We start from the raw sequence: 26,282 nt of genomic DNA, 5'->3' as shown, positions 1-26,282 counted from the left end.
AGTCATTAGGACTGTTTATCACATTGGCTGTCATTTGATAACGTAAAGGCAACATCGCCATCTGCTGTTGACTTAGAGAACCACCATTTGGGAACCGTAGTTGAAGTGAAGTATTTAAAGCACTAAAAATTCAAATCTGCCTGGCTTAAGTCCCCGGAGGTCCTCTAAGCTCCTTCCCCAGTTGGAGGATTATTAACGAGAGGGGGAAAGTAATTACAATTTCTAAGATGGTGTTGATTCTGCCTGTTTTGAATAAATCAGTGTGGAGCTTTTCTCCCCCTCCCACCTCTTCCCTTGGCTCAGTGTAACTATGGCCCCATTTGTTATGCAGAAAATCCACAGAGCCCTGAACCAGACCTATGACGATGTGAAGAAGAAGCAGGGCGCCAACACAGAAAAAAGGTGACAAAATGGCTGCTATTATGGAGACCTGTTTTAAATATGTGTTTACTGTCCTTGTCCTTTCCTCCATAATCACTGATCTGACAGGACCTGAGTAGAATCTAGAAGAAACAATATATAGTTGAAACCTTTCCAGTCCTTTTACCAGTGGTAATGTCTCTGAGGGAAAGGAGACAAGGAGATGAAGCATTACTAAAGGTTGGATTCAACCCTTATCGTGGAAGTATCCCCGTTAAAATGTAAAGGTAATTTCCAATTGAGTCAACATATGCAGCATTTACCATGAATGCAGTGTTTACCCCGAACACGAGAACATTGCCTTTAAATTTCAATCGAGCGTTAAACGCAGATCTTCCGCGATACTTCTCAGATATGGATTGAATCTAGCCCTAATACTGAGATACAGATTGAAAGCAATCTAACACACTAGTAGTGGTTGTTTATGCACCAGACCTGTGTCTTTCTTTCTTTACTGACACAAGCCTTTTATCTCCATGTAGCTGCAACAGCCAGAAGAACCAGCACCCCCAGCCTCCCCCTTCCCCCGGCGCCTCGGCCAAGTGGAACGAGAGCAGCAGGGACTCCGCTGCTGCAGCTGCTAAGGACAAGCGAGTCCACTTTAACCTGGAGACCCTCAACAGCCGCCGCCTTCTAGCCCGGGCCGTGGCCGAGTCTGAAGGGGGGAGAGGGGGGTCGGCTGGATGTGGCACTAACCCTAGGACCAACCCGGCCACACGGGTCTGTGCGAATGGGGGCTTCGGGACTTCCTTTGCCAGCCTGGTGCTATCCCTCCCCTCCTCTTCTTCATCCATCCCTTCTTCCTCCTCAGGCGTTCCTCTGAGGCCGGGAGAGCTGCAGGAGCTGCAGGAGAGGATCGACCTGATCCGGGATCAGCTGAGGACGGCTCTGGCCAGGAGGGCTGAGCTGCAGACTTCCCTGGCCAAGGAAAAGGCTGCCTGCTCCGCCCCCATAGTGACGGGAATGACCTCCGTGGTTGTAGCTACTGCAGCCCTCCCCTCCACCCGCTGTGCCACCACCATGACAGACCCTGTCCTCAAGTCCCTGCCCACAGTCCGCACCACTCCTGCCATACACACCAATGAGAAGAGCTGATGCCCCCTGGTGTTTGGAAAAACCAATGGTGTATTAGGGGAGGGGTTTATTGAAAGAAGTTGGATTACATTGGATTGGATTTATCCAATTGCTGTGAGCCCGATGCCATAGCATGGCAGCTCTTTCCCTGGACACCCTTGTGCTATTGGGTGAGATGAAAGAGCTTCCAGGGCACTGGGAATCTCTTGTGATCTACATGTGCCCAATTGGTCCTCACGATTGGTAAAATGTGTTTGGGCTACCTCAGGCCTACTTGGATCTACCATGCCAATGGAGTGGGGCTGGAGGTACCAGCATGCCCCGCTGGCACTGCACCCATTCTGGGAACTTAACCACTGGCTTTCCAGTGCTCTCTCCTCTGCCACAGGAGCCAAAATGGCTGCCACCCACAACCTTCTGTTTCCAGTCTCTGTTGATTTCAGTGGTGGGGCTCACAAGGGTGGGGCGATAACTGAATTTTATCAACAATGCAATGGCGACCTGAAACAACAATCAGTAATACATGGAGTTCAGACTGTATTCAAATCAGGAGTGGTGCTTTTATGGTGTTTCTGTTGATTTCTTCCTTTGAGTTCCGAGTCGATATCGTTTACTGGCCTTGATTAACATGTTTTTCAAGAATAAAGTCTGATGGAAGTGTTGGTTGTGATGGTTGAAATGTGAATCCTTGTCAAGTGTACTTTGTGTTGTCTGCATTTTTACAGCTAGGTCCACAGAGGGAAAGTAGGGGTGTTTTCCTCATGGAAATGTTGGAATATTTCAGTGATAGAATAACAGGTGGTACCTGAACCATGTAATACTCATTAACTCTTTCCAAACATTTATACAAAAAAAACAGGGTGCCACTTTCTTTGACATGGGATCCTTTTGTTAATCAGGCGTTTCCCAAACTTGATCCTGGGGACCCCAAACGGTGCACGTTGTGGTTATTGGCTCAGCATTAATAGAGGCCTACCTAGCTGATTCAAATAATCGACTCAACTTTATTTGAATCAGCTGTGTAGTGCTAGGGCAAAAACCAAAACGTGTACCCCAGGTTCGAGTTTGGGAAATGCTGGCCTATTTCAACCTACAATAACCAGTGGTGCACGTAACCCTACCTACTGAAGGATAGGATTCACATAACCAATACTAGGACACAAACAACCACACCAACGACAATTGTTTGTGCAAAGAATGCTTCTTCTGCACTTAGTTTACCGAACAGTTAAATACATTTGAATGAAAGAAGGAATCTAGTCCATCACAGATTGAAGGATTCATTTACATTGCCTAAAATGAGCTACAAATGGACAGCAACTGTTGCATTGCTACAATCATCGCGTTTTTTCTTACAGAACGGCATATAGGCACAGATAAAGAAATGGGTCATTGATGGAGCATATTTGTCACATCTGTAAAAGTATCCTCTTCTACAATGAACAAGACTCTTCTCTTTAAACTGACTTCCTGTCATATTGCACAATTTGGACCTTTCAAACCAGAACCACGTCCTCGGTCCTGCCCACTGCATAGCCATGACTACACCTCCACCCAAGTCACTGAACAGAAATGATTCTACTCCCGTCTCAATAGAACTAACAATGGAAAAGACTAACCCATTTTGCTAAATGTCCCTTGGTTATCGTGATTCCGTTGAAATATAAACCATTTCCCTCTGATGAGGCCACTATACGTCAAAAACCTGCTTAAATTCAACTGCTAAGGAAGTCTCAACATGCACTTCCAATAATAATATCTCATTTGGAATCATAAGGCATCAACATAAAGCTCTCTGGCCAGGACATTGTCCTGTTTCAACAGGATGTAGACATTGGAACATTGAACACATCTGTCATTATTCCCTGTTTATTCTGCCCTGCCAGTTTCTACTTCTATGGCGTTATAATTTTAAATTCTCTCGACTTCTGTTACACCCTGTCCATCTTAGAACCGTGTTCAGCTGGTTCCAGAAAGGGGAAGCATGATGTATGTCAGGTCCATCTGATGACAGGTAGTTTGTCTCACAGTAGCATCTTACTAGGCTTGCAAGTCCAGTTTAGTCTCTCGTGAGCTATCGAACAAAGCAGTGGCCACACAAGTCTGGTAAAGTTTCCAAGGTAGTCTTCAGCAGCTTCATCATCATCATCTGGAGGTTTTAAAACAAGAAACATTATGAAAATACGCTCTTTACCAAATTAAATTGGAGCGTCCAAGGTATGCAATTTCATCACAACTTGCCATTTTGGCAGCTGAATGGTAGATCAATGACACATGTAATGGAGATTGGTTGTCGTGGTTACAATAGCTTTACCCTGAAGCCATTTAACATAGCCTGCTATCGTCTTGTGCTAGTCTGAAGCAAAGACCTGTGTGTTACCAGCTTAGAATGGGCTGCCGTCAGCTGATGCCCTGCACCAGAAAACATCCTAATACAACTTCATTCTTACGGTCACATGCTCCTCTTTTGGAATACAGGATGTAAGGCAAGGTTTCACAAACTCCTTCCTGGCCCCCCCGGGTGCATGTTTAGGTATTTGCCCGAGCACCACAGAGCTGATTCAAAGAACCAACTCATTATCAAGCTTTGATTATTTGAACAAAACATGCACCCAGGGGGGGTTCTTGAGTTTGGGAACCACGGGGTCTAAAGGGCCACAGGGACTAGTATAGTGACTTAACATTAAAGACCATGATACAGGTGTCTGGTCAAGCCTTCCAGTTGATCATGTATCTGCACAGTGAAGCGATTGCAATTTGAAAGACAAAACCTGGTAATGAGTTATGGGTGAGAAAATGGGCCTAGTGTCCTGACGGTACACAGAAAAGTTCCCAGAGGGAAGTAATGATGCAGGTTCACTCAAAAAAGGGGTTAAGACAAAATAAACTGCAGTCATGACAGCTCTTCTGCGGCTCAAGCAGTACGGGAGCAACTGCCAATCATCATAAGAGCAGTGGATTGGCAAAACATCCGAGCAAGGTCATCTACTTAACACTCAAAAACAGTGGATATCAACTCAATTTCCCACGATGCTCCAGTCAGGGATAGAGCTAGCTTGCGGAGCCAGTTGCCAGTTAGGACTACAACCTCCAAACTGTAGGAAAAAGTTGAGAGCTTGTGAGAAGTGGGGTTTGGCCAAGTATCATGACAAACCACAGCAACTTTATTAGCCTGTTTAACAGTTCTGAAAGAAAAATGAGCAACTCAAAACACAGGGTTTTTTTTTCTGGGTTTGAGGACCAGATGGAATGAATGGATGGATAGGACAAGAGGTCATGTGTTGCAGCCTTGTAGTCCACTGGGCTCTCAAAAGGAAACATACACCGCCATTTCCAAAGCCAGTCGAGACACCCCCTAACCAACAGAATCATCATCTTTAAGGAATTGTATATCACCAATGCAATAGGATTGATTATTTTACAAATACATTTTCCTCCCCAAAACATTTTTAAATCTCAAGGCAACAAAATGTATGTCAGGGTAGCCATTTCCGAACAATTGCACACCTTTGAAGAGAAGTTGAGGGGCGGGGCTTTTCTTTTCCTCAGCTTTCCATCCCCCTCTTCTTCTCCTTGGTGTCGTAAGAATGACATTACAGGAATAAAGCCACGTCGGCATCTTGCGGTGTTGGAAGAAGAATTGAGGGGGAGAAGATATGTTTCCTCTGCGTATGGGAGCATGTGTGTGTGGGGGGGCTCAGGATGGAGTGGGGCTGGGGGCTTCCTCTGTCTTGGAGTCCCAATCTGTGGGGCTCTGCCTGGGGCATTCTGGCTCCACAACCACTGCCCTACTGCAGTCTGTGTGTGGAAAAGGTGGTTGAGGAAGGGACGGCCTGACACTAGAGAAGCAAGTCTCTGCTTCCTGGAGTCCTCCCATTGGAGAGGGAGGAGGCAGGCCTGATCCTGCTGCACTGCCTCTACAGGCCACTATGGTTTTGATTTCCACTGCCATCAAGCTGGGACCGGTACCACTTGTGCTCTCTCCTCCACCACCCCCCCCCATTCGAATCTCCGCCACCACGCTGAGGCCTGCCTCAGAAACACCAACCCTCCCCACCCCTCTGGCCTCCCCCAGCAATCCCCCTGCTGTGCTCTCCAGCAAAGACCCCCCAGGTTGGGGGGCTGAGGAGGACAAGGCCTCCGTGATGATGGCTGTCGTCTCCGCCAACCAGTCCAGCTCCGTCGTCAACTCTCCTACGGCCCCTTCTACCGTGGCGCTCCCGGCCAGGCCGTTTGACTGGGAAGCCAGGGTCGCTGAACCTTGGGCCTGGGCCACTGAAGAAGCCAGGGGCTCATCTGGCGGTCGGACCTGGCCGTTGGCTTCCCCTCCCCGAGCTGGGGCTGCTGCAGCGGTGGTGGTGTTGTTGTTGAGGTTGTCCTGCAGGGCCGTCTGGTTGCCCCCCTGGCCCGCCAGCTGGTTCTGCAGCAGCATCTCCTGGATGCGGATCTGTTGCAGGATGGCCGGAAGCTCATAGTGGTGGAAGAAGTAGATCATGGAGTGCTAGGGATGGAGAAGACATGTAGGAGCTTAAAGTAAGTCTGTGTTTAAGTCATGGCGTTAGAAACAGGGCCTGGAGAGGCTATAACCTCGAACAAGAGGTGGCTGGCATTGGCTAAACTCTAGCCTAGGATGCTAATCTCTTTGGTCCAGCCACTAGCATTTGGGATAAACCATTAGAATCACACAGTCACTTCTATAGGGAAATAGATATATTCAGGACATTCATTTAAAATCGGTTTGAAAACACACCAACCCGATATTACCTTCTTAAGCGATTCGCTAAAATAAATATTATTCTATGTTTTGTTTGTTTACCATAACATCTAATGAATAATAAGCAAGTAGGCCACAATAACATGTCCACTTGCCTAAAGATGAAGCACTTTCCAGCTCAGTGTACTGAATAACTGGTGTGTAGGCCTCGTGAAAAAAAGGCGAAGCCTCTAGTGTTTTGACTGGGTGCTCGTATTCAAAATGCTCGAGGATGGAGTGTGTGGGCTACTAACTAAACACACACTTTGAAATCACACTACAGTTTGAGTGAGTTTATTTTCTCTAGTCAATTTCTTTCCTCCAACTCTTCTCACCTGTATGAAGAGCCAGGAGGTGACCAGAGCCAGGCTGCTGTACTGGCCGTTGAAGCGGTAGTGGTAGGCGTAGAACGCAAAGTGATACAGATAGAAGAACCTGCAGGAGACAGAGACAGCCTCCTTAGAGAGTAGCCACAAATAACTGGACTGACAGAGGAATGGAGACTGTCTGGAACTGGAGAGACAAAGTGATCAGTCGTATGGAGAGAATAAGTGATCAGTCGTATGGAGAGAATAAGTGATCAGTCGTATGGAGAGAATAAGCGAATGAGTTAAACTGACTACATATAAACACAGCAAATAGTCTTCATGTTCCAAGGGCCCTTTCTCTCTGCCCATCCCCATTCGATGCAAGATAGGAGGGTATCAATGGTTTATATCAGCTATTGGCATTTGCTGGTGTTGGTGTGTGGAACTCACCTCAGCCAATGACGTTTGCTGGTGTTTGTGTGGCAGCAGATGGCGTCGTACTGGTCGGCCAGCCACACGATGAGGATGATGTAGAAGGCGGTGGTGGTGTCGTTGAAGAACTCCGACATGATGGCCTCCATGCCTGGGAGAGAGGGAGAGATCTGTACCACCTGTTCAATCTAGAAACCGTCACAAGACCCAGCTTGTTGTAGTTACATATGCAGTCGAATATGTTGGCACCCTTGGCACTTTACAATGGAGCGCAATAGACAGAAAGTTACGTTTTCTCTTTTCAAAACTTGTTGAATTACTTTTTTACCATGTAGGCACCTACAACAGGTGAGAAATTACACAGTAAATGAGAATCATTGCCACCAACCAAATTTATTCGAATTTTAAATAATTTAGTCCAGGCCATTTTAAATCATACAAATACACACATAAACAAAGTATTTTCAATTTCATCTTATTTTAGAAGAAACGGTGAATCACGCAAAGGTGCCAATATATTTGACCGCATCTGTAACTGTAGAGATGGCGACTCAATGGTATGACACTCTTACCCACGAGAGCCAGGATGACGGTAAGCAGAGGCGCTGCTGGGAAAGCAATAGTCATGTTCATCTCCAACATCTGCAGAAGGTCCACTAGAGAAACAGAGGTTAAAGGTCAGAGATTGAGCATCTGGCATGTAGGGCATATAGAGATGTATTCTTCCAGGACTACTAGAGTTGAGGGGTGACTCACCAATGAAGACAAAGATCTGGTGGTGGGAATAGCGCAGCAGCATAGACACTGACAGGGTCTGTAGACACAGAGAAGGAAATAGACAACAGCTTAACTTATCTTTCATGAATAACCCAGGGAGTTAGTTAAGCACCAGTTAATTTATCATACCAAATATGTTGTATTGTTTGTGAAACTTCAGAGTAAAGAACCTAAATGAAGGTTTCTCATGGGCTACATTTAACCCTTTGGATTTGATGCAAGTTCGACAAAAGGTGTGTGGAGATTGCTACTTACGAATATTACCATGATGACAAAGGCAGCCAGGTAGGAGGTGCGAGCCATCCACATGCTGACAAATCGGTAGTGTTCTCCGGACACCACATTCCTGAGGAAGCCTGTTCTCACACAGAGCACCGGTCAGAAACACACACACAGGCCTTTGCACACCACCAAGAAAAGAAAGATATGGGAGAATCCCTGACACACACACACACCTCCATCCCAAAGCACCATGTACCTTTGTCCTCCTCGTTCTCTGCCAGGGCCTTGACACTAGACATCAGGATGTCATCGTAGCCCAGGAACTCATCCAGGAGGAGGCGACTGAAGCTGTCCCCAAAGCAGTGATCCTTCATGGGGTCTGCACACACAGACACACACAGAGCCCCTCCTACCCTCTAACACTTGTTTGTGCTACCTGTAACAGACTTGTTAGAGTGTTATGATGACTACTTATCTTGAAGTGTTTTGCTGGCGATACCTGTGTTTCTACAACACCTACACCCTTTAAGCTCTGAATAAGAGCATCTGCTAAAAGACAAACGCTCATGTGAAAGTTAGCCGCGGACGCTCAACAAAAGGGTGGTCTGAGAGCCTTCAGCTTCAACTTCCGTTAATATGAGTGCAGCATTGTGTTTGCCAATATGACCTACGACCCAAATTAATTTATATTTCCTAATAAAAGTCCGTAGCTAGCTACAGTCCACCTTAGCCACCCAAGGCATAGGGGGGTTTTTGTACTAGGCACACCAGCAGGTAACTACTGATCAAACTAACTGCTGCTCATTGGCAAGCAAGTCAGTGGCCATACTTCCTATCCCTTTGTCAACTTCAGTTCCTATGACTGTGTCAACTTCAGTTCCTATGACTGTGTCAACTTCAGTTCCTATGACTGTGTCCACTGTAGTTCCTATGACTGTGGTGTTACAGGTAGACTCAGAAAATTACATTTCCACGAGCAGCACCGCAGATATTGACATGAGAGAAATGAAAGACTTCGCTCTGTCATTGCGCATGTGCACAGGTTGGTTTCACACCGTTACAGCGTGGTAACCACGGGAGCAAAACAGCGGAGCGCTTCAACGCTCTTAGGTGTTGTGGAAATTGGCCCAGTATGCAGTTTACTTTCTGCATTTATGTCATTTCGATGAGTCTACCTTTAAGTAGGCTTAAGTTAATAACACAGCTTACCCAGGTACTGAATGACTGTTTATGACACCTGCTATGTCATGGTTAAGGTGGTGTTAAGTAGGCTTAACACAGCTCACCAGCTATGACTGTTCATGGCACCTGCCATCATGTGCTATGTCACTTTATAACAGCTTACCCAGTGTGACGACCATGACAGGGATGTTGAGGCGCTGCCGGGTGGTCTGGGACAAGCGGAGGAAGCCGTACTCCAGAGAGTACTCCACTATGTAATCCTCCTGAGGCCACACTGAAGGCACAGAGACACACACACACTCACAGGTAAGCAGCGCAGTTTACCACATCCCGTAGCTCACCAACCCCACTGCACACACGATTGCATTGGCCCCAGTGATGTACCCTTTGTAGCGCCTTACGGTCAGATACTGAGCAGTTGCCATACCATGCGGTGATGCAACCGGTCAGGATGCTCTAAGGTGCAGCTGTATAAACTTTTGAGGATCTGGGGACCCATGCCAAATCTTTTCAGTCTCCTGAGGGGGAAAAGGGGTTGTCATGCCCTCTTCACAACTGTCTTGGTGTGTTTGGACTATGATAGTTTGTTAGTGATGTGGACGCCAAGGAACTTGAAGCTCTTGACCCGCTCCACTTCAACCCCGTCAATGTTAATGGGGACCTGTTCGTCCTTCCTTTTCCTGTAGTCCACGGTCAGCTCCTTTATATTGCCCACATTGAGAGAGGTTGTTGTCCTGGCAGTCTCTGACCTCCTCCCTATAGGCTGTCTCAAATCATGAGAATCTCATCTTTCTAATTATCTAAGTCTGGGCAGCAAGCTCGGTTGTCATCAAATGCTAGCCCCAAAATAATTTTTGCCCTTGGAACGCTGAGCTCCCTCCATTACTTTCCTATGGAGAGGCATGCCGGTCTATTTCGCCAAATATCACACAATGTGTATATTCAAGTTGGGCACCGTTTTAAAATCAGGAGAACCTCCTCTTTGTAATTATGCAAGCCTGGGCAGCGAGCTCGTTTGTCATCGATCACTAGACCAGAAATAGTACGGGGGAAAATAAATATCTATCTCATTACGCAGACATAAGCACAGTTGACACCATCGAGGTGCGGATGTTACTTTCTACACAAGTTGTTTTCCCCCCAGTTTCGTCCGACGAACAGATTGTAGTGGTAAAATAAAAAGGGAAACATTTGTTTGTGCCATTTACGGGAAAATTGAATTCTAAGCATCACTCCAGTCAAAACAGGCTCTACGAACGTTCGATTCCATTTACTTGCTATGAGCTCGCGCTAGTGTTCCAGCTTAGTCAAATTTATTTAGCTGTTTTTCAACCTTTGGTGAATTTTGACTCGTTCTGTTGTCCAGCCTAGCAATGGAAGAATAGAGTCTGCAGACAACCGACGCATAAAGCAGCAGAACGTGTAGAGTTTTTACAAGAGTATGTAACACTGAAAGCTTCAGTTTACATTGACAAGCTATTAGCAAGTTAGACATACCATGACATTTCCCCCCCCATTTCGAAGTCCCCACATCATGCATTGAGCTAAATATTAACTTACCTTGCATTCACTATAAAGTAGTGGGTGGTGGTCACGAAGATGACTGAAGTGTTGCCACCGTTCGCAGCGATTTTTTGTTGCATATTCTGTAGACAGGGCGATCATCTTCGATTAAGTTTCCCTCAGCACTCTTGTAAAACCCCAAATATGACCCCACTTCAAATTTGGTCCTATTAGAAGGCTGAAAACTCTCCTGAGTGCTGTCACTGCCTTCCATGTTTTCACACAAAACATAACCCACGTTGCATGCTACACCGGTGTCAGACAGTTGCTAACTTTGCTTGAGGCTGGACAGTATTTACCGTGAGTTTTTCAAAATCGCGGTAATCAAACACGGTTTTAATGATAATTACAATTTGAAACAGTAATACTAAACGTCGGGAATTTTACGGTAGTTTATCGTGAAACCGGTAACTGTTTCATCCCTAGACGTAATCATTTAGGCAGGTTACCTTCACTATCTTGGGCACAGGGACTATGGTGGTCTGTTTGAAACATGTATGTATTACAGACTCGGCCAGGGAGAGGTTGAATATGTCAGTGAAGACACTTGCTAGTTAGTCTGTGCATGCTTGGAGTACACATCCTGGTAATCTGTCTGGCCCTGCGGCCTTGTGAATGTTGAGCTGTTTAAAAGGTCTTGCTCACATCGGCTACGGAGAGTGTGATCACACAGTCATCCGGGAACAGCTGGTGCTCTCAAGCATGCTTCAGTGTTTCTTGCCTCAAAGCGAGCATAAAAAACGGCAGCTCGCGGCTGAGTTTCCCCTTTGTAGTCCGTAAAAGTTTCCAAGCCCTGCCACATCTGACGAGCGTCAGAGCCAGTGTAGTAGGATTCAATCTTCGTTCTGTATTGATGCTTTGTTTTTTTACCCATTTTTGTCCCCAATTTCATGGTATCCAATTTGTAACGCTTTGCCTGTTTGATGGTTCGTTTGAGGGCATAGCAGGATTTCTTATAATAGTCCGGATTAGTATCCCGCCACTTGAAAGTAGAAGCGCTAGCCTTTAGCTCAGTGCGGATGTTGCCTGTAATCCATGGCTTCTAGTTGGGAAATGTGCATATGGTCACTGTAGGGACAACGTCGTTGATGCACTGATTGATGAAGCCGGTGACTGTGGTGGTATACTCCTCAATGCCATTAGATGAATCCCGGAACATATTCCAGCCTGTGCTAGCAAAACAGTCATGTAGCGAAGCATCCGCGTCATCTGACCACTTCCGTATTGAGCTAGTCACTGGTGCCTCCTGCTTTAATTTTTGCTTGTAAGTAGGAATCAGGAGGATAGAATTATGGTCAGATTTGCCAAATGGAGGGCGAGTTTTGTATGCGTCTTTGTGTGTGGAGTAAAGGTGGTCTAGTTTCTCTCCTCTGGTTGCACGTAACATGCTGGTAGAAATGAGGTACGGTGGATTTAAGTTTGTCTGCATTAAAGTCCACGGCCACTAGAAGCGCCGCTTCTGAATGAGCATTTTCTTGTTTGCTTAAGGCCTTATACAGCTCATTGAGTGCGGTCTTAGTGCCAGCATTGGTTTGTGGTGGTAAATAGACGGCTACGAATAATATAGATGTGAACTCTCTTGGTAGATAGTGTGGTCTACAGCTTATCATGAGCTATTCTACTTCAGGCAAGCAATTCCTCAAGACTTCTTTAATATTAGACATTGCACACCAGTAGTTATTAACAAATAGACACACCCACCCCTCGTCTTACCAGACGTAGCTGCTCTGTCCTGCCGAAAAACAGGGAAGCCAGCCAGCTCTATACACTCCGTGTAGTCGTTCAGCCATATCTCAGTGAACACAAGATATTACAGTTTAATGTCCTTTTGGTAGGACATTCTTAAATCGTAGATCGTCCAGTTTGTTTTCCAGTGATTGCACGTTGGCCAAAAATATCGAGGGTAGTGGTGGTTTACTCACTCGCCGAAGAATTCTCATAAGACACCCCCTGTATTTTCATATTTTCTTCACGCGAATGACGGGGATGAGGGCCTGGTCTCCGGGAAGCAGTATATCCTTTGCGTCAGATTCATTAAAGAAAAAATATTTGTCCAGTTCGAGGTGAGTAATCGCTGTTTTGATGTCCAGAAGCTCTTCTTGGTCATAAGAGAAAGTAGCAGCAACATTATGTACAAAATGAGTTACAAAAAAATGCAGTTAGGAGCCATCCCCTCCGGCGTCACTGTGACCATCTAAAAGCAAATTACGGAAAGGAGGACTCAGGTTTACACAGACCATGCATAGCACAGAAAAACACTTATGCAAAGGCAATTTAGAATGGTTGAAACCAATGCAAGGACAGACAGGGTCAAAGGCACACAACCCAAACTGGGCCTAAACTAAAGTCTGTCTCTCAACTGCTACTGCTGGACCAATCTACAAAGGGTCAGCTCCAAGCCCACACACAGTCTTTGTGCACAGCCAGGGCCCACTGGGGAGGTGAGATGGCATCGCAACATGGCCACACAGTCTGATTCAAACAATGCTCCTTGACAACAACTACAAGAAGTCGTCGAGGGGCAGAAGACAAGGGAACACATTTTTGGAATGGAATCATGGGGGTGACTAATGACAAAAAGATGTCTGGAAGGGAAGATCAGGGAGCTAACTAGCAGGAAGAGGAAGAAAGGAGTGGATTGAGGATTTCTCACTCACTGGGGGGTTGAGTTAACCTGCTCGAGTTAGCATCTCAATCTGGGAGACTGTCTCCCTCAGCGGCTGCATACCTTTAGTGGGCGCCTGGCTGAAGGAGAGGTCCTGGCTGTCGTTGAGGCCCCCTCCCCCACCACTCAGTGAGGGCTTCAGCCGCGGCTCGATGTCAAGCTCAAACTGACGAAGAAAAGAGAAAAAGACTTAGTGAGTTAATGTATAAATGATGCAGGATTATTGGTCTCTCAGCCCCTCCACACCAGTAGCGGTGTCTCACCCTCACAGAACTGTTGTCAAACATCTCCAGGGTCATCTCCTCCTCGTCCTCCTCCTCGTGGTGGAGCGCGGCCAGGCCCAGCCCTCCTCCCTCCCCCTCTGGCTCCTTGACCAGGCCCTGGAGACCGTCTGAGTCGTAGAACTGCAGGAAGATGGGCGCACGCGACGAGTTGCGCTGGATCTCCACTCGCAGGATGCCGTCACGCGGCCACTTCTCCCGAACGTGCTCCAGGCAGTTGATAGGCGAGCGTGAGAAAGCGATGTGGATATAGGCCAGGATGAAGAGAATAAAGAGTGCCTGGTGGAAGAAGAGGGTGGAAGGCATCAACTTATGGCAGATGGAGTCTAGAGCAGTATTGAGATGGAGGTCAATTTGGGATTGGCCTTTACATATGTTTAATGGTGCAAAGGGGACACATTTACTAGGATACATGTTTTTGTACGTTCCCCCTCCTGCACCATTGTTAATGTTGATGACAAACACATTGAAGGAAAAAGGATATAATATATACACTGCTCAAAAAAATTAAGGGAACACAAACACAATGTAACTCCAAGTCAATCACACTTCTGTGAAATCAAACTGTCCACCTAGGAAGCAACACTGATTGACAATAAATTTCACATGCTGTTGTGCAAATGGAATAGACAAAAGGTGGAAATTATAGGCAATTAGCAAGACACCCCCAATAAAGGAGTGGTTCTGCAGGTGGTGACCACAGACCACTTCTCAGTTCCTATGCTTCCTGGCTGATGTTTTGGTCACTTTTGAATGCTGGCGGTGCTTTCACTCTAGTGGTAGCATGAGACGGAGTCTACAACCCACACAAGTGGCTCAGGTAGTGCAGCTCATCCAGGATGGCACATCAATGCGAGCATTGGCAAGAAGGTTTGCTGTGTCTGTCAGCGTAGTGTCCAGAGCATGGAGGCGCTACCAGGAGACAGGCCAGTACATCAGGAGACGTGGAGGAGGCCGTAGGAGGGCAACAACCCAGCAGCAGGACCGCTACCTCCGCCTTTGTGCAAGGAGGAGCACTGCCAGAGCCCTGCAAAATGACCTCCAGCAGGCCACAAATGTGCATGTGTCAGCATATGGTCTAACAAGGGGTCTGATGATCTCATCTCGGTACCTAATGGCAGTCAGGCTAACTCTGGCGAGCACATGGAGGGCTGTGCGGCCCCACAAAGAAATGCCACCCCACACCATGACTGACCCACCGCCAAACCGGTCATGCTGGAGGATGTTGCAGGCAGCAGAACGTTCTCCACGGCGTCTCCAGACTCTGTCACGTCTGTCACATGTGCTCAGTGTGAACCTGCTTTCATCTGTGAAGAGCACAGGGCGCCAGTGGCGAATTTGCCAATCTTGGTGTTCTCTGGCAAATGCCAAACGTCCTGCACGGTGTTGGGCTGTAAGCACAACCCCCACCTGTGGACGTCGGGCCCTCATACCACCCTCATGGAGTCTGTTTCTGACCGTTTGAGCAGACACATGCACATTTGTGGCCTGCTGGAGGTCATTTTGCAGGGCTCTGGCAGTGCTCCTCCTAATCCTCCTTGCACAAAGGCAGAGGTAGCGGTCCTGCTGCTGGGTTGTTGCCCTCCTACGGCCTCCTCCACGTCTCCTGATGTACTGGCCTGTCTCCTGGTAGCGCCTCCGTGCTCTGGACACTACGCTGACAGACACAGCAAACCTTCTTGCCAATGCTCGCATTGATGTGCCATCCTGGATGAGCTGCACTACCTGAGCCACTTGTGTGGGTTGTAGACTCCGTCTCATGCTACCACTAAAGTGAAAGCACCGCCAGCATTCAAAAGTGACCAAAACATCAGCCAGGAAGCATAGGAACTGAGAAGTGGTCTGTGGTCACCACCTGCAGAACCACTCCTTTATTGGGGGTGTCTTGCTAATTGCCTATAATTTCCACCTTTTGTCTATTCCATTTGCACAACAGCATGTGAAATTTATTGTCAATCAGTGTTGCTTCCTAAGTGGACAGTTTGATTTCACAGAAGTGTGATTGACTTGGAGTTACATTGTGTTGTTTAAGTGTTCCCTTTATTTTTTTGAGCAGTGTATATATATATATATATATATATATATATATCATTTTAGTGCTAGAGGCATCACCACAGACCCGGGTTCGATCCCGGGCTGTATCACAACCGACCGTGATCGGGAGTCCCATAGGGTCGTACAATTGGTCCAGCCGGTTAGGGGAAGGTTCGGCCGGGGGGGGTTTAAACTTGACTCATCGCGCTCTAGCGACTCCTTGTGGCAGGCCGGGAGCCTGCAGGCTGACCTCAGTTGTCAGGTGAATGGTGTTTCCTCCGACACATTGGTGCAGCTGGCTTCCGGGTTAAGCGGGCCGGTGTTAAGAAGTGAGGTTTGGCGGGTCATGTTTTGGAGGATGCATTACTTTACCTTTGCCTCCCGAGCAAATTGGGGAGTTGCAGCGATGAGACATGATCGAAATTGGGGAGAAAAAGTGGGTAAAATACAACAAATAAAAATAAGTTATTGCACACAAGACACCTGTCTGAGTGGACTAACCCATTGCGGAGGACACAGGGATGGCACACCAGTAGCACCGGAAGTCCATTGACCTTAATTACCAATCTACAATATTTGTTTGGTTACGTTAATTTGTGTTAAATGCATTTAATAAATTATTATTCCACTCTTACTGTTGTACTTGTAGGGGTGGACACATTGTTTGCAGAGCACACAACGTAGGCTACACAAAAGTTTGTTCATTTCATTACATTTGAGTTGTGAATTTATTCATTGTCTTTCGCTTGGAGCGCGCCTGTCAATCTTGAGTAAGGACACGCACCTGATTACACAAAGTAGGACTAGTCTACCTGGCCTGCGCGCAAATGTAGACCTATAAAATGTGCCCATTTGGGGATCGGATTCAAATTCTGTTTGTCTTAACTCACCACCACTAATGAGCTGTGGAGCTTCTCAAGTAAATGTTTTCACCTCAAAAAGCAAGTAAACAAAGTCTGTTTTTACATCCATTGAGAATGACAATAGTTCCTCAACGTAGCACATTTGAAAAATTGTTCCACCTCTCTCCCTTTCGATTACCACTAGCATGAAAAGGGGAAAAGAGGTAATGCTCTGATTCGGTGGAAACTTCGTAAAATAGGCCTACCTGGTTATCAAATCAAAGTTTGTCACGTGCGCCGAATACAACAGGTATTACAGTGAAATGCTTACTTACAGGCTCTAACCAATAGTGCAAAAAAAAGTGTGTGTGTGTGTGGAGGTAAGTAAAGAAATAAAACATTTGAAAATAACAGTAGCAAGGCTATATACAGACACCGGTTAGTCAGGCTGATTGAGGTAGTATGTACATGTAGATATGGTTAAAGTGACTATGCATATATAATGAACAGAGAGTAGCAGTAGCGTAAAAGAGGGGGTGGTGGGTGGGACACAATGCAGATAGCACGGTTAGCCAATGTGCGGGAGCACTGGTTGGTCGGCCCAATTGAGGTAGTATGTACATGAATGTATAGTTAAAGTGACTATGCATATATGATAAACAGAGTAGCAGCAGCATAAAAGAGGGGTTGGGAAGGGCACACAATGCAAATAGTCCGGGTAACCATTTGGTTACCTTTTCAGGAGTCTTATGGCTTGGGGGTAAAAACTGTTGAAAGGCCTTTTTGTCCTAGACTTGGCACTCCGGTACCGCTTGCCATGCGGTAGTAGAGAGAACAGTCTATGACTGGGGTGGCTGGGGTCTTTGACAATTTTTTGGGCCTTCCTCTGACACCGCCTGGTGTAGAGGTCCTGGATGGAAGGCAGCTTAGCCCCAGTGATGTACTGGGCCGTACCCACTACCCTCTGTAGTGCCTTGCGGTCAGAGGCCGAGCAATTGCTGTACCAGGCAGTGATGCAACCGGTCAGGATGCTCTCGATGTTGCAGCTGTAGAACCTTTTGAGGATCTCAGGACCCAAGCCAAATCTTATCAGTTTCCTGAAGGGGAATAGGCTTTGTAGTTTCTCTTCACGACTGTCTTGGTGTGTTTGGACCATTCTAGTTTGTTGTTGATGTGGACACCAAGGAACTTGAAGCTCTCAACCTGCTCCACTACAGCCGTCGATGAGAATGGGGGCGTGCTCGGTGCTCCTTTTCCTGTAGTCCACAATCATCTCCTTAGTCTTGGTTACGTTGAGGGATAGGTTGTTATTCTGGCACCACCCGACCAGGTCTCTGACCTCCTCCCATATAGGCTGTCTTGTCGTTGTCGGTGATCAGGCCTACCACTGTTGTTTCGTCTGCAAACCTAATGATGGTGTTGGATTCGTGCCTGGCCATGCAGTCGTGGGTGAACAGGGAGGGACTGAGCACGCACCCCTGGGGAGCTCCAGTGTTGAGGATCAGCGTGGCAGATGTGTTGCTACCTACCCTCACCACCTGGGGGCGGCCCGTCAGGAAGTCCAGGATCCAGTTGCAGAGTGAGGTGTTTAGTCCCAGGATCCTTAGCTTAGTGATGAGCTTTGAGGGTACTATGGTGTTGAACGCTGAGCTGTAGTCAATAAATAGCATTCTCACATAAGTGTTCCTTTTGTCCAGGTGGGAAAGGGCAGTGTGGAGTGCAATAGAGATTGCATCATCTGTGGATCTGTTTGGACGGTTTGCAAATTGGAGTGGGTCTAGAGTTTCTGGGATAATGGTGTTGATGTGAGCCATTTCAAAGCACTTCATGGCTACGGACGTGAGTGCTACGGGTCTGTAGTCATTTAGGCAGGTTGCCTTCGTGTTCTTGGGCACAGGGACTATGGTGGTCTGCTTGAAACATGTTGGTATTACAGACTCAATCATGGACATGTTGAAAATGTCAGTGAGGACACCTGCCAGTTGGTCAGCACATGCCCGGAGCACACGTCCTGGTAATCCGTCTGGCCCCGCAGCCTTGTGTATGTTGACCTGTTTTAAGGTCTTACTCATGTCGGCTACGGAGAGTGAGCTCACACAGTCGTCCGGAACAGCTGATGCTCTCATGCACGCCTCAGCATTGCTTGCCTCGAAGCGAGCATAGAAGTGATTTAGCTCGTCTGGTAGGCTCGTGTCACTGGGCAGCTCGCGGCTGTGCTTCCTTTTGTAGTCCTGCTTGTAAGCAGGAATCAGGAGGATAGAGTTGCGGTCGGATTTACCAAATGGAGGGCGAGGGAGAGCTTTGTACGTGTCTGGAGTACAGGTGATCTAGAATTGTTTTCCCTCTGGTTGCACATTTAACATGTTGATGGAAATTTGGTAGAACTGATTTAAGTTTCCCTGCATTAAAGTCTCCGGCCACTAGGAGCGCCGCCTCTGAGTGGTTTCCTGTTACAGCTGACTGAGTGCGGTCTTAGTGCCAGCATCTGTTTGTGGTGGTAAATAAACAGCCACGAAAAGTATAGCTGAGAACTCTAAGCAAGTAGTGTGTCCTGCAATTTATCACAATATACTCTACTTCAGGCGAGCAAAATCTAGAGACTTCCTTAGATCTCGTGCACCAGCTGTTGTTTACAAATATGCACAGACCGCCCCCCCTTGTCTTACCGGAGTGTGCTGTTCTATCCTGCCGGTGCAGCGTATATCCCGCTAGCTGAATATCCATGTCGTCATTCAGCCACGGTTACTTCTTATCCCTTGTGCAAATAGCCTACAGCAGTGTGTCTCTGAGGGCCCAGAATATTTTCTACAATGTTGTAAGTTTGCTAGCACGCGCGTCCCCTGGACCAAGCTAATACAATAGTTGATACAATGTTTCCAGTTCCTTGCAGACAGGCCATGCCTAATTTTTTTAAATCGGGATATTTGACCTGCGGGCTCAAATCAAATGTATTTATAAAGCCCTTCTTACATCACCTGATATCTCAAAGTGCTGTACAGAAACCCAGCCTAAAACCCCAAACAGCAAGCAATGCAGGTGTAGAAGCACGGTGGCTAGGAAAAACTCCCTAGAAAGGCCAGAACTTAGCCTGGTTCCTCTCTAGGTTTCTTCCTATGAGGGGTGGCCAGTCCTCTTCTGGCTGTGCCAGGTGGAGATAACAGAACGTGGCCAAGATATTCAAATGTTCATAGATGACCAGCAGGGTCAAATAACACTCAGGCTGCAATGTTTTTATTTGTTGTCTTTATGTAGGCTATTTTTACACATTGGCAACTTCCCTATTTGTGTTGTGGTACATTGGCAATGTGTAAAATTGGCAATACATTTAGATTTGTATCATTTAGATAACATTTTGATTTAACACATGACATTGAGATATGAAGAATTTATAAATTAAATTAAACTGTTCCACAAAAATGTGCATCAGAAAATCATAACTAGCACGCAGATCAGTAGAAATGGTACGATAACTTGGCACTCCAAATGGAAAAGGTTGCCGACCGCTGGTGTAGGCCAGCAGCAGTGGGAGAAGGGTTGAGAACAGACGATTCTCGGTCGACTAAGATTTGTTTTAGTTGGGGACAGGCCTTGTTTACAGGGTTTGAGGAGTAGCAGGGGGAGATTATATCAGGTTGGGGGCAATTCCTTTTCAATTCAGTCAATAAACCAAAATTCCAATTCTAAATCCAATGTTCCTCAATGCTTCTCACCAACCCTGGATCCTATATTTCAATGGGGGAGAAATAGCCTAAATGACATCACAGAGGCTGCTTAGTGAATGCGCACACTACAAAGACAGTAGGATAGATTCCTACAGAGAGCAGTCAGCGGAGGAAAAAAAGTGTGGTGCTAGAGAACTTGTCTATTTATAATGCTCCTCTTCAATAGGAAGCCAACACACTCAGAACATCTAAAAGATGTTTGTATCCTTGTCGGTCCAAAGCTAAAGCGTCTGACAGAGGGAGAACACGCCATTTTGTTTCACATCCAATCAGCAGCGGGCAGCAGGGCTCTTATCGCCTGACTGTCTGATAACACACTCAGGCAGGCAGATTCCGACTGTCAGTGTTTTTTTTATTGTCACATACACCAGATAGGTGCAGTAAAATGTGTTTTACAGAGTCAACCATAGTAGTACTGCGACCCTGGAGCAAATTAGGGTTGCTTCCTCAAGGGCACGTCAACAGATTTTTCACCTTGTCAGCTCGGGTATTCAAACTAGCGACCTTCCAGTCACTGGTTCTAACTACTTGGCTACCTGCCGCCCTAGCTAACAGGTAGGCCTGGTGCACCTGTCACTGTTGACCCAACTGCTGCTCGCTCAGTGTGTTTACATGCACACACGCACATATGCATACACCTTGACTGCATAAAGCCCTTTCCAACATTCTCAATCTGATAGAATTCTGAAACTAGCTCCAACTGGAATTCCAAGTAGGAAACTCTGGCATCTTTCTATAGCTCCGACTTTCTGACCAGAAGATCACAGACATCATGATTTGATCAAGTTTTTTTCCTCCACAGAGTTCCCAGTTGTCTTAAAAGCACAATTACAGGCAGTAACTAGCCACTTCCCTATTTGTGTTGTGGTATGCAGGGCCTAATGCAGTGTTTCCCAAAAGGTACGAGTTTTGGGTTCTTGAGTTAGCCGAAAGCGGGCCTATACAGAGTAGAGGTCGACCGATTAATCGGAATGGACAATTAATTAGGGCCGATTTCAAGTTTTCATAACAATCGGAAATTTTGGACGCCGATTTTGACTTTTTTACACCTTTATTTAACTAGGCAAGTCAGTTATGAACACACTTTAATTTTCAATGACAGCCTAGGAACGGTGGGTTAACTGCCTTGTTCAGGGGCAGAAAGACAGATTTTTACCTTGTCAGCTCGGGGATTCAATCTTGCAACCTTACGGTTAACTAGTCCAACGCTCTAACCGAATGCAGTAAGAAGCCAAGGTAAGTTGCTAGCTAGTATTAAACTTAACTTGTAAAAAACAATCAATCATAATCACTAGTTATAACTACACAAGGTTGATGATATTACTAGTTTAACTAGCGTGTCCTGCGTTGCATATAATCGATGCAGTGCGCATTCGAAAAAGGACAGTCGTTGCTCCAACGTGTACCTAACCATAAACATCAATACCTTTCTTAAAACCAATACACAGAAGTATATATTTTTAAACGTGCATATTTAGCTAAAATAAATCCAAGTTAGCAGGCAATATTAACCAGGTGAAATTGTGTCACTTCTCTTGCGTTCATTGCACGCAGAGTCAGGTTATATGCAACAGTTTGGGTCGCCTAGCTCATTGCAAACTAATTTGCCAGAATTTTACGTAATTATGACATAACATTGAAGGTTGTGCAATGTAACAGGAATATTTAGACTTACGGATGCCACCCTTTAGATAAAATACGGAACGGTTCCATATTTCACTGAAAGAATAAACGTTTTGTTTGAGATGATAGTTTCCGGATTCGACCATATTAATGACCTAAGGCTCGTATTTCTGTGTGTTATGTTATAATTAAGTCTATGACTTGATAGAGCAGTCTGACAGAGATGGTAGGCACCAGCAGGCTCGTAAGCATTCATTCAAACAGCACTTTTGTGCGTTTTGCCAGCAGCTCTTCGCAATGCTTCAAGCATTGCGCTGTTTATGACTTCAAGCCTATCAACTCCCGAGATTAGGCTGGTGTAACTGATGTGAAAAGGCTAGCTAGTTAGCGGGGTGCGCGCTAATAGCGTTTCAAACGTCATTCGCTCTGAGACTTGGAGTAGTTGTTCCCCTTGCTCTGCATGGGTAACGCTGCTTCGAGGGTGGCTGTTGTCGATGTGTTCCTGGTTCGAGCCCAGGTAGCGGCGAGGAGAGGGATGGAAGCTATACTGTTACACTGGCAATACTAAAGTGCCTATAAGAACATCCAATAGTCAAAGGTATATGAAATAAAAAATCGTAGAGAGAGAAATAGTCCTATAATAACTACAAACCTAAAACTTCTTACCTGGGAATATTGAAGACTCATGTTAAAAAGAACCACCAGCTTTCATATGTTCTGAGCAAGGAACTTAAATGTTAGCTTTTTTACATGGCACATATTGCACTTTTACTTTCTTCTCCAACACTTTGTTTTTGCATTATTTAAACCAAATTGAACAGGTTTCATTATTTATTTGAGGCTAAATTGATTTTATTGATGTATTATATTAAGTTAAAATAAGTGTTCATTCAGGATGGTTGTAATTGTCATTATTACAAATCAATAAATGTAAAAAAATATTATTTAAAAGTGTTTTTTTATTTTTTTTTTTTTTTTTTTTTTTTTTTTTTTTTTTTTACTCGGACGATTAATCGGTATCGGCTTTTTTTGGTGCTCTAATAATCGGTATCGGCGTTGAAAAATCATAATCGGTCGATCTCTAATACAGAGTGATAGCTAAATACAGTTGAAGTCGGAAGTTTACATCCACCTTAGCCAAATACATTTAAACTCAGTTTTTCACAATTCCTGACATTTAATCGTAGTAAAAATTCCATGTCTTAGGTCAGTTAGGATCACCACTTTAATTTAAGAATGTGAAATGTCAGAATAATAGTAGCAGGAATTATTTCTTTCAGCTTTTATTTCTTTCATCCCATTCCCAGTGGGTCAGAAGTTTACATACACTCAATTAGTATTTGGTAGGATTGCCTTTAAATTGTTTAACTCGGGTCAAACGTTTTGGGTAGCCTTCCACAAGCTTCCCAAAATAAGTTGGGTACATTTTGGCCCATTCCTCCGACAGAGCTGGTGTAACTGAGTCAGGTTTGTAGGCCTCCTTGCTCGCACAAGCCTTTTCAGTTCTGCCCACAAATTCTCTATAGGATTGAGGTCCCAGCTTTGATGGCCACTCCAATACCTTGACTTTGTTGTCCTTAAGCCATTTTTCCACAACTTCGGAAGTATGCTTGGGGTCATTGTCCATTTGGAAGACCTATTTGCGACCAAGCTTTAACTTCCTGACTGATGTCTCGAGATGTTGCTTCAACATATCCACATAATTTTCCGTCCTCATGATGCCATTTATTTTGTGAAGTGCATCAGTCCCTCCTGCAGCAAAGCACCCCCACAACATGATGCTGCCACCCCCATGCTTCACAGTTGGGATGGTGTTCTTTGGCTTGCAAACCTCCCCCTTTTTCCTCCAAACATAACAATGGTCATTATGACCAAACAGTTCTATTTTTGTTTCATCAGACCAGAGGACATTTCTTCAAAAAGTAGGATCTTTGTCCCCATCTGCAGTTGCAAACTGTAGTCTGGCTTTTTTATGACGGCTTTGGGGCAGTGGATTCTGTCTTGTTGAGCGGCCTTTCAGGTTATGTCGATATAGGACTTGTTTTACTGTGGATATAGATACTTTTGTACCCGTTTCCTCCAGCATCTTCATAAGGTCCTTTGCTGTTGTTCTGGGATTGATTTGCACTTTTTGCACCAAAGTACGTTCATCTCTAGGAGACAGAACGCGTCTCCTTCTTGAGCGGTATGACGGCTGCGTGGTCCAATGATGTTTATACTTGCGTACTATTGTTTGTACAGATTAACGTGGCACCTTCAGGCTTTTGGAAATTGCTCCCAAGGATGAACCAGACTTGTGGAGGTCTACAATTTTTTTCTGAGGTCTTGGCTGATTTCTTTTGATTTTCCCATGATGTCAAGCAAAGAGGCACAGAGTTTGAAGGTACGCCTTGAAATACATCCACAGGTACACCTCCAATTGACTCAAACGATGTCAATTAGCCTATCAGAAGCTTCTAAAGCCATGACATAATTTTCAGAAATTTTCCTAGCTGTTTAAAGGCAGTCAACTTAGTGCATGTAAACTTCTGACCCACTGGAATTGTGATATAGTGAAATAATCTGTCTGTAAACAGTTGTTGGAAAAATTACATGTCATGCACAAAGTAGATGTCCTAACCGACTTGCCAAAACTATAGTTTGCTTGCCTCGAAGCGAGCATAGAAGTGATTTAGCTCATCTGGTACGTTCGACTTCAACTGTACATACATAGATTTGTTTATTTGGGCGGAATAGTTGTTACCACAGATCTGATGCATTCAAGTGGATTTTTTAAAACTTCTGTTCTACCAGATTAAGATCCAAACTAATCCACACATCAAAACAAAGGCTGGACTGCAAATGCAAAGTTTGTTAACAGAATGGGCACACAACATCACAAACCATCATTCTGTTACCAAACTTTGCATCTGCACTCTTCAAGTAAATGTTTTTGTAAAATGTTCAGTGGAAATTGTCAAAAGTAGTCCTTGTGCATAGTTGTATGGCTTGTTTAACTTCGCAATCATTGTTTTGTTTGACATACATTTTATAGTGAAAAATCTGAGTCAGCATCATTCTGTTACTGTGCAATTGCCCCTTTCCTGTGATAATTGAAAGTTATAAAAATGTATATACAACACTAATTTATTTGGAGCAAATTAGCCTACCGTCCCTGGTGAGTGTACTTGATATCATATCCTTGACATATTGTAGCCTACATGAAGGTAAAATCATGTGAGGGGAAGTCTTACCTTTAGTAGGATAAAAAACTCGAAGATTCTTCTGAAAGACGGTGGAAACAATCTGGCATAGGTAACTGCCATCTTGAAGAATAGTGCATGGAAAAGTCTGTCTCGAACACTGATGAGTGGGTTTTGGTTGATATTAGGGTTTCGTATCCTGTTCGCCCCGCCATTGTTATTTTGCGGGACGTTGTTGTTCGCGTTGCCCTGGTTTTCTGACATTTTATCTCTGGCAAGACGATTGATAGTGGCTTGTTAGCTATCTCAATCCAGGTCAAACGTGGCACCAAAAACTCCCCAACTGTAGAATGGTGCAAAACTGCATTAACCCAATGCAATAAAGCAGCTGTCAGTTTACACAGAACAGTCCATTTCTAGAGGTGACCAATTTGATGTCTTAATGGGCTGTGCTGCACTACGACCATGTCGTAGAAATAGATTATCCGGCTACAAACTCGTTCCACTAAAGTTAGCTAATGAGTTTCAATACAATTTAGCTAGCAAACCAAACGGTTTGTATTTATCTAGTTAACAATGGCACTTGAAGGAATGTCAAAATCTTCTTTGCAATAAGCAATGTTCTATTAAGTTGTAGGCCTTATAACTAAGCGTCAGTCAGTCAACATTCACACCCAGGCTGGCAATCTAGTTACCTGCAACATAGCTATCATGCTAGCTACCACGCAACCTTCCGAAGAAACATTGACGATTATGGCGATGTTCTCGAGGTATATTCTTAGTATATTATGTTAAATTCGATGTTATGCAGTTGTCTCATTGCCAATCACCAGAAATGTCCCAATAAAGTTATTAATACCCTACTCACGCTACAATACGCTACTAGCTAGTGTCGCTGACGACGTTCAAGCTCTACCATGAGAACTGCCTTATTACTTTTTAGTCGAGACTGTCGATCATATATCTCAGATGGAAATGATAACTATGATTCCAGTTTGTGCTTGATTCATGAAAAAAAATCATCCCTTGCTCGTTAGTTGCTGCAATACTCTCAACGATTCCTTAACATAGCCTGGGAAGCAACAATAAGGCAAGACAACGTTTAAGAAAGAAAGCCTGACAAGAAGAGTCGATTCCCGCGAGCGCCCTCTGTAGATGGAACGGCCATACATACACATTTTTATAAAGAGATCATAGAAAAA

At 45.2% G+C, this 26,282-nt stretch overlaps 2 protein-coding genes across 7 annotated transcripts in view; one reads left to right on the top strand and one right to left on the bottom strand.

Annotated features, from left to right (window-relative positions):
• LOC139540464 (glutamate receptor ionotropic, NMDA 3B-like) overlaps positions 1–2,179 on the top strand; it is a 112,761-nt gene extending 110,582 nt beyond the window's left edge. Inside the window, exons 8-9 of the mRNA XM_071344312.1 lie at positions 332–402; positions 903–2,179. Of these exons, the coding sequence (XP_071200413.1) occupies positions 332–402; positions 903–1,515 (684 nt within the window). The 3' untranslated portion in view covers positions 1,516–2,179. The remainder of the gene's footprint in view (positions 1–331; positions 403–902) is intronic.
• Positions 2,180–2,674: 495 nt separating this feature from the next.
• On the bottom strand, positions 2,675–26,218 carry LOC139540467 (membralin-like). 6 transcript variants are annotated; one of them, XR_011668196.1, is made up of 12 exons: positions 25,132–26,215; positions 13,660–13,956; positions 13,460–13,562; positions 9,332–9,442; positions 8,243–8,365; positions 8,020–8,120; positions 7,744–7,801; positions 7,560–7,643; positions 7,006–7,138; positions 6,583–6,682; positions 5,002–5,995; positions 2,675–3,643 (listed from the first exon to the last, which is right to left on the bottom strand). XR_011668196.1 is itself a non-coding variant. In XM_071344318.1 (12 exons), the coding sequence occupies exons 2-12, from the start codon at positions 25,342–25,344 to the stop codon at positions 5,192–5,194; spliced, it is 2,127 nt and encodes a 708-aa protein (XP_071200419.1). In that variant the 5' UTR covers positions 25,345–25,423; positions 25,776–26,215; the 3' UTR covers positions 2,675–5,191. The 6 variants fall into 6 exon arrangements, 5 of the variants coding, with proteins under 5 accessions (XP_071200419.1, XP_071200418.1, XP_071200421.1 ...); XM_071344318.1 differs by having other exon boundaries at positions 2,675–5,995; positions 25,132–25,423; positions 25,776–26,215; XM_071344317.1 differs by having other exon boundaries at positions 2,675–5,995.
• Positions 26,219–26,282: the final 64 nt, after the last annotated feature.

This window comes from Salvelinus alpinus, chromosome 15, assembly GCF_045679555.1.
Source record: "Salvelinus alpinus chromosome 15, SLU_Salpinus.1, whole genome shotgun sequence".
NCBI classification, from domain to species: Eukaryota; Metazoa; Chordata; class Actinopteri; order Salmoniformes; family Salmonidae; genus Salvelinus; species Salvelinus alpinus.
This window is presented reverse-complemented; position numbering and strand designations above follow the sequence as displayed.

Coding starts and splice junctions, on each gene's coding strand:
- LOC139540467 (XM_071344317.1), bottom strand. CDS start 25,344: ATGTCAGAAAACCAGGGCAACGCGAACAACAACGTCCCGCAAAATAAC. Junction 13,957..25,131: donor AGTTTTTTATCCTACTAAAG/GTAAGACTTCCC, acceptor TTCTTCCACCAG/GCACTCTTTATTCTCTTCAT. Junction 9,443..13,459: donor CAGCCAGGCGCCCACTAAAG/GTATGCAGCCGC, acceptor CTGTGCCTTCAG/TGTGGCCTCAGGAGGATTAC.